This window comes from Scyliorhinus canicula, chromosome 16 (assembly GCF_902713615.1).
Source record: "Scyliorhinus canicula chromosome 16, sScyCan1.1, whole genome shotgun sequence".
Classification (NCBI taxonomy): Eukaryota; Metazoa; Chordata; class Chondrichthyes; order Carcharhiniformes; family Scyliorhinidae; genus Scyliorhinus; species Scyliorhinus canicula.
The window spans coordinates 87170874-87186703 of NC_052161.1; the positions used below are offsets into that span (position 1 = coordinate 87170874).

General features: G+C 53.4%; 1 protein-coding gene across 8 annotated transcripts in view; it reads left to right on the top strand.

The window, feature by feature from the left end:
* Window positions 1-1955: 1955 nt before the first annotated feature.
* The window catches only part of LOC119950755 (forkhead box protein J3-like), a 63781-nt gene continuing 49906 nt past the window's right edge, over window positions 1956-15830 (top strand). For 4 of the 8 annotated variants that reach the window (XR_005457404.1, XM_038773473.1, XM_038773478.1 and 1 more), the window contains exons 1-2: window positions 5377-5757; window positions 14050-14124. Coding sequence is in view for 7 of the 8 variants with exons in the window: in XM_038773473.1 (XP_038629401.1) it covers window positions 5503-5757; window positions 14050-14124 (330 nt within the window). In the remaining variant the exon portion in view is untranslated. Of the gene's footprint in view, window positions 2078-2848; window positions 3147-4245; window positions 4335-5376; window positions 5758-14049; window positions 14125-15830 lie in introns of those variants that run through there. The other 4 variants (XM_038773474.1, XM_038773476.1, XM_038773477.1 and 1 more) reach the window with 4 other exon arrangements.

A 15830-nucleotide genomic window follows, 5' to 3' on the forward strand; every position in this document is an offset into this window, starting at 1 on the left:
ATAGTGTGAAACTTTAAACTAACATCATGGGAGACTCTCTGATCCCCCCTTTCCTGGTGCCTCGCTCCATCCTCTCACTCACTTTCCCGCCATCTCTCCCTCCCTCAATTATTCACTATCTCTTCCTCACTCTTTCTTTCTCTCCCTCTCCTCCTCACTCACTTGCCCTCTACCTCCTTCTTTTCATAGAATTTACAGTGCAGAAGGAGGCCATTTGGCCCATCGAGTCTGCACCGGCTCTTGGAAAGAGCACCCTACCCAAGGTCAACACCTCCATCTTATCCCCATAACCCAGTAACCCCACCCAACACTAAGGGCAATTTTGGACACTAAGGGCAATTGATCATGGCCAATCCACCTAACCTGCACATCTTTGGACTGTGGGAGGAAACCGGAGTACCCGGAGGAACCCACGCACACACGGGGAGGATGTGCAGACTCCACATAGACAGTGACCCAAGCCGGAATCGAACCTGGGACCCTGGAGCTGTGAAGCAATTGTGCTATCCACAAGGCTACCTCCCTACTTCGCTCTATCCATCCTCCCTTTCTCCCTCGCTCTTCCCTTCCCCATCTCCCCACTTCCTCATTCCTCCCTCACGCCCTCTATCTGCAAAAGGCGGTTTCTCCCCTTCCCCAGCTTTGGGAGTGCGGCAAAGGTCGGGAGGGGTCCGGACAAGCAAGTAACCCCCCTCCCCTCAAATGCCCACAACTGGCTAGGAATGAGAATACAGGCTGAGTGGCCATCTGCAGGCCCCCTAACGCAGGAAATGGCCACTAGGTGGCCATTTTGATTGGGGCGTAGCCCTTTTCCTGCCTTGGCCGCCTAGCACCCTCCCCCCTCAGTCCCTCACACATTCCTTCCCTCACTTCCTCACTCTTCCCACCCCTTTGCTCAATCCCCCACCTCCTCCCCCGAGGACCACGCAACCCCCACCCCCTCGCCATCCGCCCTCACCCTCTCACTGACAGCGCTGTACTTGATGGCCAGTTCATCCCTCTCAGCTTGACTCTGGGCCAGGCGGTCCTCCACCCTGGCCAGCTCACGCTGCAGGACGCCAAGTTCATCATTCAGTGAGGACGTACTCTCCATCTCGGGCCTACAGGCGACAGGAGGGGTGGGGAGGGAGGGAGAAAGGTGGGGGGGGGGGGGAAGCCAGTTAGAAACAGGGCCTTGTCAAGCCTCGAGTCAACGCCCAAGACAGTGGTCAAGTTGACCCCTCCAAACTTGACTCAAACTGTCCAATTTGTCCCCCTCCCCTTCAAGCCTGGCTGCCCCGGCCCCACCTCAAGCTCCTGGACCCCCTTAGGCTCCAGCACTCTCCCTCCTCCTCTCCCTCTCTCACTCTGCCCATTCTTCCCGCCCTCCAATCCGAAAGTCCCTAAATATTTGACACGGGCAACATGGCGGGAAATTAAAAAGATTTGCCCCAGGTTTTGAGGTCTACCGTCCGCAGTCCAATTAAAAACCTCCACCATGCTCCAACGGATGAATATAACTTGGCCCCTCTACTCCCAGCAGAGGAGATAAAATTTCCCTTCAAATTAATGTTCAAACACTTTCGCTCAATATCAAACTTTCTCTCACTCCCTGTCTCTCTCCCTCTATCTGTCCCTGTCTCCCTCTCGCTGTCGCTCTGCCTCTGTCTCTCTCTGTCTGTCTCTCTGTCTATTTCTGTGTGTCTCTCTCTCTCTCTCTCCCTGTCCGTCTGTCTCCCTCCCATGTCCCTCTGTCTCTCCTTCACTGTCTCTCTTTCTGCCCCTCTCTCTCTCTCGCTCTGTTTCTCTCTCTCTTTCTGTCCGTCTCTCTCTCTCTCTGCGTTTCTGTCCGCTTCTATCTCTCTCTCCATCTCTAGCTCTCTTTTTCTGTCCAGCTCGCTGTCTCCCTCACTCTTTCTCTCACTCTCTCTGTCTCGTCTGTGTCTATCTCTCTCTCTCTCCCTCTCTGTCTCTCTCTCTCCCTGTCTCTCTCTGTCTGTTGCTCTCGGTCTCTCACTCTCTTCATTGCCACCCGACCGGATGAATAAATGAATGAACAAACGGTTAAAGGAGAGAAAGAGATGGAAGCCTCCACCCGGTGACTTGCCCCGCTCGTCCTCTGAACTCTGACCCTTCCGCACGCCGTCCCACCCCTGACCCTCGCCCAGAGGTTGTGTTGCCGGAGGTGGGGGGAGGGGAGGACTGAGTATATAGGGGAGAGGGACAGAATGGATCGGGGGAGGGGCGGACAACAGGAATGTTGAAAAAGAGAGGATGGAGTCTGCAGGGTCCTAAAGGCCACAAAGATCATCACGTGTGGCGAATCCATCCTGAAACCTCGACTCTCCCCTCCCTATCTCTGTAACCTCCTCCAGCCCCTACACCCCTCCCTATCTCTGTAACCTCCTCCAGCCCCTACACCCCTCCCTATCTCTGTAACCTCCCCCAGCCCCGACACCCCTCCCTCTCTCTGTAACCTCCCCCAGCCCCTATACCCCTCCCTATCTCTGTAACCTCCTCGAGCCCCTACACCCCTCCCTATCTCTGTAACCTCCCCCAGCCCCTACACCCTCCCTATCTCTGTAACCTCCTTCAGCCACTACACCCTCCCTATCTCTGTAACCTCCTCCAGCCCCAACACCCCTCCCTATCTCTGTAACCTCCTCCAGTCCCTACACCCCTCCCTATCTCTGTAACCTCCTCCAGCCCCTACACCCCTCCCTATCTCTGTAACCTCCTCCAGCCCCTACACCCCTCCCTATCTCTGTAACCTCCTCCAGCCCCTACACCCCTCCCTATCTCTGTAACCTCCTCCAGCCCCTACACCCCTCCCTATCTCTGTAACCTCCTCCAGTCCCTACACCCCTCCCTATCTCTGTAACCCCCTCCAGCCCCTACACCCCTCCCTATCTCTGTAACATCCTCCAGCCCCAACACCCCTCCTTATCTCTGTAACCTCCTCCAGTGATGGACCATCAATAATAGACAAAGCGAGTTATAGAACTAAATTGTGGCTTTAATACACTGAGTTGTGTGCCTGCCAACTGCTGATCCCTCACTGGGGGCAGAACCACAGATCAGTCAACTATATACAAAGCCCGAGGGCAGAGCCACAGGCGGAGCCAAAATATGCAACAACAACAGTAACAATGGAACAAACAATAACAGTAAATATATATATACAGCAGTGATTAACAGTAGAACGTGGTTCACCACATCCAGTCCCTACAATCCTCCCTATCTCTGTAACCTCCTCCAGCCCCTACACCCCTCCCTATCTCTGTAACCTCCTCCAGCCCCTACACCCCTCCCTATCTCTGTAACCTCCTCCAGCCCCTACACCCCTCCCTATCTCTGTAACCTCCTCCAGCCCCTACACCCCTCCCTATCTCTGTAACTTCCTCCAGCGCCAACACCCCTCCCTATCTCTGTAACCTCCTCCAGCCCCTACACCCCTCCCTATCTCTGTAACCTCCTCCAGCCCCTACACCCCTCCCTATCCCTGTAACCTCCTCCAGCCCCTACACCCCTCCCTATCTCTGTAACCTTCTCCAGACCCTACACCCCTCCCTATCTCTGTAACCTTCTCCAATGTCCTACAACCTTCCCCGTCTCTATAACCTCCTCCAACCCCTACAACATTCCCTATCTCTGTAATCACCTCCAGATCCTACAACTCGACCTATCCCTGTAACCTCCTCCAGCCCCTACACCCATCCCGAAACCTGTAACCTACTCCAACCCCTACACCCCCTATCTCTAACATCCTCCAGTCCTTGTAACCCTCCTTTTCTCTGCAACCTCCTCCAGGCCCCAACAACCTTCCCTATGTATTTAATCTCCAGCCCCTAGAATCCTCTCTATCTCTGTAACCTCCTCCAGCCCCTACACACTCCCTGTGTAACCTCCTTCAACCCCCTACACACCTCCCTATCTCTGTAACCTCCTCCAGTCCATACAACCCTCCCTATCTCAGTAATTCCTCCAGCCCCTACAACCCTCCCTATCCCTGTAACCTCCTCCGCCCATACAATCCTCCCAATCTCTGTAACCTCCTCCAGCCCCATGACCCTCCCTATCTCTGTAACCTCCTCCAGCCCCAACAACCCTCCCTATCCCTGTAACCTCGTTCAACACCCTACACCCCTCCCTATCTCTGTAACCTCGTTCAACACCCTACACCCCTCCCTATCTCTGTAATATTGTCCAGCCCCTACACCCCACTATGTCTGTAACCTCCTCCAGCCCCTTCAACCCTCCCTATCTCTGGGCCATGTTTTATTTCTGAGGAAGATCTGATTCTGAAAAGGGATCAGCAAGATCTTCGAGGCGGAGGGGAGGGACATTCACCAGGGGTGAGACAGCAGGTGGGGGGGGGGGGGGGGGAGGGGAGGGACATTCACCAGGGGTGAGAGAACAGATGGGGGGGGTGGGTCAGGATGGACATATCTTCACCCACTTAACTCTCCCCCCCCCCCCCCCCCCACCCCCTTCCTAGCAGCTCCACAACTACATCCTGGAGCTGTGCGACTACGGGAGCCATCGCCTGCATCACCCCCCCCCCCACCCTCTATCTGCCCATTGTTTCCCTCTCCATTCGCCCCCTGCCTGCTCAGGCACCCACAGCGGTTGTATCAGAATGCAGAGGGAGTGGGGAGGGAGGAGAGTGGGAGGGAGGCCAGTAGGGTGGGAGGGGATGAGACAGGACGAGGTGCATGACCAGGCCTGCCTGTCTCAGCTGTGGGAAATATCCAGTTTACTTTTTTTTTTACACACATTCAGGAAACGATTCTCAGGGAGAAACTGGGCGTGGGAATCAGGAAGAGAAAGTGAGAGAGACGGAACAGAGACAGAGAGTGGGAGATAGACAGAGAGGAAGAGGGAGAGACAGAGAGAGAGACAGACAGAGAGACAGACACAGAGGCAGAAAGAGATAGAGACAGAGGGAGAGAGAGAAGGAGCTGGAGACAGAAGGGGCCAGAGACAAAGAGTGAGAGAGATAAGGCAAGAGAGAGGCAGAGAGAGAGAGAGAGAGACAGAGAGAAATAAGGCGAGAGAGAGGCAGAGAGAGGGAGAGAGACAGAGAGAGAGAGAGATACGGTGAGAGAGAGAGACACAGACAGAGAGAGAGCGAGACAGAGAGAGAGAGATAAGACGAGAGAGAGGCAGAGAGCGAGAGAGAGAGAGATAAGGCGAGAGAGAGAGACAGGGAGAGAGAGAGATACGGCGAGAGAGAGAGAGACAGAGAGAGAGAGACAGAGAAAGAGAGACAGGGAGAGAGACACAGAGAGAGAGAGAGACACATAGACAGAGAGAGAGCGAGACAGAGAGAGAGAGATAAGGCGAGAGAGAGGCAGAGAGAGATAGAGAGAGAGAGAGATACGGCGAAAGAAAGAGACACAGAGAGAGAGAGACACACACAGACAGAGAGACAGAGAAAGAGAGACAGGGAGAGAGAAACAGAGAGAGAGACAGACAGAGAGAGACGGAGCAAGACTGATTTAATTCTGGGCTTTGTTCATCATGTCCTCTGATTTGGAAAGTAGTTTAACCTCAATTGATTGGCTCCCAGGCCTGTCACTGCTAAAGACAAGACGAGGTGTACAGGAGGCTGGTGCAGAGGTGAAGGATCCCGATGCTAAACCCCCTCACAGCTACAACAGGCTGATAACTATGGCTATCGAGGGCTCTGCAACAGGCCAATTGACATTGAGGGAGATTTACCTGTGGATATCCGAGAATTTCCAGTATTATCGGAACGCCCAGAGTGGATGGAAGGTAATGATGCTGAGGGAGAGGGGTAATCACCTCCACCAGAGCTCTCTCACTCTCTCCATCTCTCACATTTTCCATCTCTCTCTCCACCTCACACTCTCCCCATCTGTCTCTCCATCTCCCTCCATCTCACATCCTCTCCATTTCTCTCTATCTCATATTCTTTGCACCTTGATTTCACACTCTCTCCATCTGTCACACTGACCACCTCTCTCTCCATCTCTCTCTCCATCCCACACTCGCTCCACCTCTCTCCATCTTATACGCTCACCACTTCTCTCTCTCTAACCCACACTCTCCATTTCACATTCCCGCTCTTTCTCTCTCTCTGTCTGTCAGTCTGTATCTCTCTCTCTCTCTCTCTGACTTTTTCTCTTTCTCTTGTTCTGTCTCTCTCTCTCTCTGTCTCGCTCTCTTTTTCAAAAATTGAAAGTACCCAATTATTTTTTCCAATAAAGGGGCAATTAAGTGTGGCCAAGCCACCTAACCTGTACATCTTTGGATTGTGGGGGAGAATGTGCAAACTCCACACAGACAATGACCCGGGGTGGGGATTGAACCCGAGTCCTCAGCGCCGGCAGGAAGCAGTGCTAACCACTGCGCCACCATGCCGCCTGTCTCTTTCTCACTATCACTCTCTCCGTCCCTCTCTCTGTCTCTCTCTGTGTGTCTCTCTGTCTTTCAGTCTGTCTCTCTCTCTCTCTTGCAATCTCTGTCTCCGTCTCTGTCTCCATCTCTCTTTCCATCTATCTCTCTCTCTCTCTCCCCACCCCCTCTCTGTCTCTCTCTGTTTTTCTATCTCCAATGCCTTCAAAACCTCCCCTACTTCCACCCAGTGCCTCGGCCTGGTTGGGTGACCTCATGTCATTCCTGCAGGTGGAGAAGGTCAAGTCCACCATTCATGGGGGGGTTGGTGGGAGGGTTCTTAAGGCGGTGGAGTTAGTCACCGTCAGTTATTAAGAGGTTTAGTTTAACATGGGGGGGGGGGGGGGGTTAATGTTCGTCTGGGGGTTCTTGATTGTTTATAATGTGCTTCATGGCGTGTAACTTGTATTGTCTGTTTCATAGTATTGTGTTTAGAATTAATAACCTGTAAGAAAAATACTTCAAATCCTTCGCTCCAGTGCGGGGCTCCAGAACTGGGCGTGATACTCCCAGCTGAAGCTGAAAGAGTGTCTGAGACAAGTTCAACGTAACCTATTAATTAATAATCTTTATTGTCACAAGTAGGCTTACATTTACACTGCAATGAAGTTACTGTGAAAAGCCCCTAGTCACTACACTCCGGCGCCTGTTCGGGTACACCGAGGGAGAATTTAGAATGTCCAATTTACCTAACAAGCACGTCTTTCGGGACTTGTGGGAGGAAACCGGAGCACCCGGAGGAAACCCACGCAGACACGGGGACAACGTGCAGACTCCGCACAGACAGTGACCCAAGCCGGGAATCGAACCTGGGACCTTGGAGCTGGGAAGCAACAGTGCTAACCACTGTGCTACCATGCCGCCCACCTCCTGGCTCCTGTTCTCTATGCTCCTGTGACTAAAGACCAGGTCACCGTGTGTTTTATCAACTGATCTCTCCGCCTGTTCTGCCACCTTCAATGATTGATGAACATATCTACTGTTATGGGCCAGGGTTTCGAAAACGCCAAAGTATATCATGGTGTTTACCTGACCTATAACTGTTTATTGATTTTGGTTATGATGAACACAAGAGTTTGTCTTTCAGGTGTTATGCAACAGAGCTCTTAGACCTTTTAATTAAAAAAACAAGCTTTACTCTACAAGTTAACATTTGTATAAACACACAGTGTAAAAATTATTATCAACTACAAGCATAAAGCCCCCACACAGCTACAGTTATCTCTGTATAACCCTTTTTTTTTTTTTTTTTTTTTTTTTTTTTTTTTTTTTTTTTTTTTTTTTTTTTTTTAAATAATTTTTATTGAATTTTTCAAAATACAAACATTTTAACCCCCCCTACATTTACATTTAAATTATAACAAAACAAAGTCAAACCCCCCTACTTAACAAGAAAAAGAAAAAGAATCCCCCCCCCCCCCCCCTACCCGCGCATCCCCCCCCCCCCCCCCCCCCGCCGGCGAACCGACAGTCAGACCAACTTATCATTTCTAGCAGCGTCCTCGGGCAGGCCTTGCCCGTGCCACCGCCGCTACCGTACTTCCTTCGTCGTTTTCCCCCCTCCCCCCCCCCCCTCCCCCCCTCCCGCCCTCCGCTCCCCTCCCGGGTTGCTGCTGTCATGGCCTCAGTTTCTATCTCTGATCCAAGAGGTCTAGGAAGGGTTGCCATCGCCTGGAAAAACCCCTGCACCGACCCTCTCAGGGCGAATTTGATCCTTTCCAATTGGATGAAGTTTGCCATGTCGTTTAACCAGGTGTTAACACTCGGAGGCCTTTCGTCCCTCCACTGAATCAGGATCCTCCTCCGAGCCACCAAGGACGCAAAGGCTAATATTCCAGCCTCCCTCGCCTCCTGTACCCCCGGTTCCACCCCAACCCCGAAGATCGCAAGTCCCCATCCTGGCTTGACCCTGGACCCCACCACTCTCGACACCGTCCCTGCCACCCCCCTTCCAGAACTCCTCCAGTGCCGGACATGCCCAAAACATATGTGCATGATTCGCAGGGCTTCCCGAACATCTAATACACCTGTCTTCACCCCCGAAAAACCGACTCATCCTTGTCCCCGTCATGTGGGCTCTATGCAGTACCTTAAATTGAATGAGACTTAGTCGCGCACATGACGACGACGAGTTAACCCTCTCCAGGGCGTCTGCCCATGTCCCGTCCTCTATCTGTTCCCCCAGCTCTAACTCCCACTTATCTTTCAGCTCCTCTACTGGTACCTCCTCCACCTCCTGCATAATCTTATAGATGTCCGAGATCTTCCCCTCCCCGACCCAGACCCCTGATAGCACCCTATCACTCACCCCCCTGTCGGGGAGCGCGGGGAACCCCGCTACCTGTCGTCTGGCAAATGCCTTCACTTGGAGGTACCTGAACGTGTTCCCCGGGGGGAGCCCAAATTTCTCCTCCAGCTCTCCCAGGCTCGCAAACCTCCCCTCTATAAACAAGTCCCTCAGTTGTCTAATACCCGCCCTCTGCCAGCTCTGGAATCCCCCTCCTGTGTTTCCCGGCGCAAATCTGTGGTTCCCTCTTAGTGGTGCCCCTATCAGCCCTCCCACTTCCCCCCTGTGTCGCCTCCACTGCCCCCAGATCTTGAGGGTGGCCGCCACCACCGGGCTCGTGGTATACCTCGTGGGAGGGAGCGGCCATGGTGCCGTTACCAGTGCCCCTAAGCTTATGTTGCCGCAGGACGCCCTCTCCATGCGCTTCCAGGCTGCCCCCTCCCCTTCCATCATCCACTTTCGTACCATCGATGCATTTGCCGCCCAGTAATATCCGGAAAGGTTGGGTAACGCCAGCCCTCCACTATCCCTACTCCGCTCCAAAAAGACCCTTCTAACTCTCGGGGTGCCATGTGCCCACACATACCCCATGATACTACTCGTTACCTTCTTGAAAAAGGCCCTGGGGAGGAAGATGGGCAGACACTGGAACAAAAAACAAGAACCTCGGGAGGACCGTCATTTTAACTGACTGCACCCTCCCTGCTAGCGACAGCGGCACCATGTCCCACCTCTTAAACTCCTCCTCCATCTGCTCCACCAGTCTGGAAAAGTTCAACTTGTGTAGGGTCCCCCAGTTCTTTGCCACCTGCACCCCCAAATACCTAAAACTTTTAACTGCTCTTTTGAAGGGGAGCCTCCCAATTCCCTCCCCTTGGTCTCCCGGGTGTATTACAAAGACCTCACTTTTCCCCAGATTTAATTTATATCCCGAAAAGTCCCCGAACTCCGCTAGTATCCCCATTACCTCCGGCATTCCCCCCTCCGGGTCTGCCACATACAACAACAAATCATCCGCATAGAGCGAGACCCGATGTTCCTCCCCTCCCCTTGTCAGTCCTCTCCACCCCCCTGAACCCCTCAGTGCCATCGCCAACGGCTCAATCGCTAATGCAAAGAGTAAGGGAGATAGGGGACATCCCTGCCTAGTACCTCGATGCAGCCCAAAATATTCTGACCTCCTCCCGTTTGTTACCACACTTGCCATCGGAGCTGAATAGAGCAGTTTTACCCACTTGATAAATCCCTCCCCAAACCCAAACCTTTCCAACGTCTCCCACAAGTATTCCCACTCCACCCTGTCAAATGCCTTCTCCGCGTCCAGCGCTACCACTATCTCCGCCTCCCCTTCCACTGCTGGCATCATAATCACATTTAACAATCTCCGAACATTTGTGTTAAGTTGGCGTCCCTTCACGAACCCCGTCTGGTCTTCATGGACTACCCCTGGCACACAGTCCTCTATCCTGGTTGCCAGGACCTTTGCTAACAGCTTGGCATCTACATTTAAGAGGGAGATAGGCCTGTAGGACCCGCACTGGACCGGGTCCTTGTCCCGCTTCAAAATCAAGGAGATCAGGGCCTGCGACATTGTTGGAGGCAGAGCCCCCCCCTCGCGCGCCTCATTGAAGGCTCGCACCAGCACTGGACCCACCAAGTCCACAAATTTCCTGTAAAACTCCACCGGGAACCCATCCGGCCCCGGCGCCTTCCCCGCCTGCATCTGGCCTATCCCTTTAATTAGCTCCTGCAGCTCTATCGGCGCCCCCAACCCTTCCACCAGCTCCTCCTGTACCTTTGGGAACCCCAATTTGTCGAGAAAGTTCTTCATTCCCCCTCTCCTCTTCGGCGGTTCAGACCTATACAATTCCCTATAGAAGTCCCTAAAGACCCTATTCACCTCTTGCCCCTTCTGCACTACATCCCCACCCCTCTCTCTCACTCCCCCAATCTCTCTGGCTGCATCTCGCTTACGAAGCTGGTGTGCCAGCATCCTGCTCGCCTTTTCCCCGTACTCATACGCCGCACCCTGCGCCCTTCTCCACTGCATTTCCGCCTTCCTAGTGGTCAGTAGGTCGAACCTGGCCTGCAAGCTACGCCGCTCCCTTAATAGCCCCTCCTCTGGCGCCGCCGCATATTTCCTATCTACTTCTAGGAGCTCCCCCACCAGCCTCTCCCTTTCCTGCCTCTCCTTCCTCTCTCTGTGTGCCCTTATGGAGATCAGCTCTCCTCTAATCACTGCTTTCAAGGCCTCCCAGACCGTCCCCACCTGCACCTCACCTGTGTCATTCGTACCCAGATAGTTCTCAATGCCCGTTCTCACCCTTCTGCACACCTCTTCGTCCGCCAACAGCCCTACATCCAGGCGCCACAACGGGCGTTGGTCCCGCGCCTCCCCCATGTCCACGTCCACCCAATGTGGTGCATGGTCCGATATCGCAATGGCCGAGTACTCCGTGTCCTGCACTCTCGGTATCAGCCCCCTGTTCAATACGAAAAAATCGATCCTAGAGTACACTCTGTGGACGTGGGAGAAAAAAGAATACTCCCTCGCCCTAGGCCTACCAAATCTCCATGGGTCTACCCCTCCCATCTGCTCCATGAACCCCCTTAACACCTCTGCCGCTGCCGGCCTCCTATTCGTCCTGGAACTCGATCTATCCAGCCCAGGGTCTAACACCGTATTAAAGTCCCCTCCCATGATCAGGCCCCCTGCCTCCAGTCCCGGGATGAGGCCCAGCAGGCGCCTCATAAAACCCGCGTCGTCCCAGTTCGGGGCATACACATTTACCAGTACCACACTCTCTCCCTGCAGCCTACCCCTCACCATCACGTACCTGCCCTCCTTGTCTGCCACCACCTCTGCCGCCACAAACGACACTCTCTTTCCCACCAAAATCGCCACCCCCCCGGTTCTTGATATCCAAGCCTGAGTGGAACACCTGTCCCACCCACCCCCTTCTCAGGCGGACCTGATCTGCTACCCTCAAATGAGTCTCCTGCAGCATTGCTACATCAGCCTTCAGTCCCTTCAGGTGTGAGAAGACCCTTGATCTTTTGACCGGCCCATTCAGCCCCCTTACGTTCCACGTGATCAATCGGGTCGCAGAGCGACCCGTCCCTACTCCCTGTCGATTAGCCATGTCTTGTCCCTTGCTCGCCCCGGGTCATCCCTTCTTTTCTGACCCGCTTCCCATAGCGATGGCCCCCCCCCCCCCCCCCCCCCCCCGGCTCTCCCCCTCTCGTCCCTGGTCTTTCTAGCAGCAACCCGGTGTCCCCCCCCAGTCCCCCCCCCCCCCCCCCCCCCCCCCCCCCCCCCCCCCCCCTGGCTAGGACCCCTCCTAGCCGCGATGTACCCCACATCGTACTTCTGTATAACCCTTAATGACTTCCCCCTTAAACTGTTCCAATTTAATAACAAGATCCCATAAACCATAGACCCCTTTTTGCCAAAAACAGCAGTATAATTATTGGGTTTCTTCCTTGGAATAACTTTTTAAAATTGCAAATAGAGAGACACGCCAAGATACTTCTCTGTCCGAGTACAGCAGCCAAATATGAAAATGAAAGTAGAAAGTCAGAGCCACAAACCAGCTCCACACCAAAGCGCAAGTAAAACCAACTCCCAGAGCCACAGCCCAGCTCCACCCACACAATGACATCACTGAAGCCATGTGATAAGACAAAAACATTTCTTAAAGGGACACTCACATGACATGCACCCAGGCCCCTCTGTCCCTTCACCCCCTTTCCGAGTTGCAACATTCATTCTGGAATCTCTCTTTGTGTTCTGCCCTAATTCTTAGATTATTATTTAAATGGGTGTAAATTGAGAGAGGTGGATACTCAGCCCTTGGTATCCTTGTGCATGAGTAGCTGAAAGTAAGTGTGCAGGTACAGCAGGCAGTAAAGAAAGCAAATGGTATGTTGGCCATAGGGAGAGAATTTGAGTACAGGAATAGGGATGTTTTACTGCAATTGTATAGGGCATTAGTGAGGCCACACCTGGAGTATTGTGTGCAGTTTTGATATCCTTATCATAGAATTTACAGTGCAGAAGGAGGCCATTCGGCCCATCGAGTCTGCACCGGCTCTTGGAAAGAGCACCCTAACCAAGGTCAAGATCTCCACCCTATCCCCATAACCAGTAACCCCACCCAACATTAAGGGCAATTTTGGACACTAAGGGCAATTTATCATGGCCAGTCCACCTAACCTGCACATCTTTGGACTGTGGGAGGAAACCGGAGCACCCGGAGGAAACCCACGCACACACGGGGAGGATGTGTAGACTCCGCACAGACAGTGACCCAAGCCGGAATCGAACCTGGGACCCTGGAGCTGTGAAGCGATTGTGCTATCCACAATGCTACCGTGCTGCCCAATCTGACGAAGGATGTTTACCAGGCTGATTCCTGGGATGGTGGGACTGACATTTGAGGAGAGACTAAATCGGTTAGGATTATATTCATTGGAGTTTCGAAGAGTGAGAGGGGATCTCATAGAAACTATTAAAATTCTAACAGGATTAGACAGGGTAGATTCAGAAAGAATGTTCCCGATTGGTGGGGGAATCCAGAACAAGGGGTCATAGTTTGAGGATAAGGGGTAACCCTTTTAGGACTGAGGTGAGGAGAAATTTCTTCACCCAGAGAGTGATGAATCTGTGGACTTCAGTACCACAAAAAGTAATTGAGGCCAAAACGTTGTGTAATTTCAAGAAGGAATTAGATGTAGGTCTTGGTGCTGAAGGGACCAACGAAAATGGGGGTGAAGGCAGGGTCAGGGTATTGAACTTGATGATTAGTCATGATCGTGATGAATGGCAGACCAGGCTCGAAGGGCCGAATGGCCTGCCCATGCTTCTATTTTCTGTGTATGTTTCTATGCAAAACAAATCACTTCACATTTCTCTGTGTTAAACTGTATCGGCCGCTTGTCAGCCCACCTGTTTATGTCCTTTTGAGGTTTCAATATTTGACCATAAGAAAAATGTTCAAGGACCCGGCCTCCACGGTGTCGAGGGTGAAAAGAGTTCCAGAGATTCGTCACTCTTTGCGAGGAGGAGATTTACTCGAATCCGTCTTGAATGAGTGCCCCTTATGGTCTTACACTCCCCCCCCCGCACGCGGGAACATCCTCGGGACACAGTGTTCCAAAAGTGGCGTCACTGCTGCCTTTACAGTTGCAGCGACACCTCTTTGCATTTAGAACTCCAGCCCCCAATGAATTAAAAGCCAGCATTCCACCGTTTCCCTGAGCTGGTGGGGGGGGGGAGAGAGAGAGAGGGGGGATTACACTTATACCACCCTAGAATCCCTTATGCCAACCAAATTGACCCAAATCTTTTTCCCACCCACCAGAACTCGGTGCGACACAATCTCTCCATCTGCAAATGCTTCCGGAAGGTTCCACGATCCAGACAAAACCCAGGCAAGGTGAGAGTTGACAGAATTTCTGCATTTGATGGAGTGGAGGTGCCTTTGATACTGAGGGAGCTCCACACTGTTAGAGGGTCCGTATTGAGGGAGTGCCACAATGTCGGAGGGTCAATACTGAGGGAGTGCCGCACTGTCAGAGGGTCAGTACTGAGGGAGAGCCGCACTGTCAGAGGGTCAGTACTGAGGGAGAGCCACACTGTCAGAGGGTCAGTACTGAGGGAGCCCCGCACTGTCAGAGGGTCAGTACTGAGGGAGTGCCACACTGCAGGAGGGTCAGTATTGAGGGAACTCTGCACTGTCAGAGGGTCAGAACTGAGGGAGTGCTGCACTGACGGAGTGTCAGTATTGAGGAAGTGCCGCACTGTCAGAGTCAGTACTGAAGGAGCGCTGCACTGTCAGAGGGTCAGTACTGAGGGAATGCCACACTGTTGGGGGGTCAGTACTGAGGGAGCGCCGCACTGTCGAAGGGGCAATACTGAAGGAGTGCCGCACTGTTGGAGGGTCAGTACTGAGGGAGCGCCACGCTGTCGGAGTGTCAGGCCTGAGGGAGCGCCGCACTGTCGGAGTGTCAGTGCGGAAGGAGTGCTGCACTGTCAGAGGGTCAGTACTGAGAGAGTGCTGCATTGTCAGAGGGTCAGTACTGAGAGAGTGCTGCGCTGTCAAAGGGTCAATACTGAGGAAGCGCCACACTGTTGGAGGATCAGTACCAAGGGCGTTCTGCACTGTTGCAGGATCAGTACTGATCAGTCAGAGGGTCTCAATGCTGAGAGAGCGCTGCTCTGTCAGAGGGTCAGTGCTGAGGGAGTGCCGCACTGTCAAAGGGTCAGTGCTGAGTGAGCGCCACATTGTCAGAGGGACAGTGCTGAGTGAGCGCCACATTTTTGGAGGGTCAGTACTGAGTGAGTTTCGCGCTGTCAAAGGATCAGTGCTGAGGGAGCGCCGCACTGTCAGAGGGTCAGTACTGAGGGAGTGCCGCACTGTCAGAGAGAGGGTCAGTACTGAGGGAGCGCCGCACTGTCAGAGGGTCAGTACTGAGGGAGTGCTGCACTGTCAGAGGGTCAGTACTGAGGGAGTGCCGCACTGTCAGAGGGTCAGTACTGAGGGAGTGCCACACTGTCAGAGTGTCAGTACTGAGGGAGTGCCGCACTGTCAGAGGGTCAGTACTGAGGGAGTGCCGCACTGTCAGAGGGTCAGTACTGAAGGGGCGCCACACTGTCAGAGGGTCAGTACTGAGGGAGTGCCGCACTGTCAGAGAGAGGGTCAGTACTGAGGGAGCGCCGCACTGTCAGAGGGTCAGTACTGAGGGAGTGCTGCACTGTCAGAGGGTCAGTACTGAGGGAGTGCCGCACTGTCAGAGGGTCAGTACTGAGGGAGTGCCACACTGTCAGAGTGTCAGTACTGAGGGAGTGCCGCACTGTCAGAGGGTCAGTACTGAGGGAGTGCCGAACTGTCAGAGGGTCAGTACTGAGGGGGCGCCACACTGTCAGAGGGTCAGTACTGAGGGAGTGCCACGCTGTCGAGGGTCAGTACTGAGGGAGTGTCGCACTGTCAGAGGGTCAGTACTGAGGGAGCGCCGCACTGTCAGAGGGTCAGTACTGAGGGAGTGCTGCACTGTCAGAGAGAGGGTCAGTACTGAGGGAGTGGCGCACTGTCAGAGAGTCAGTACTGAGTGAGTGCCGCACTGTCAGAGGTTCACTACTGAG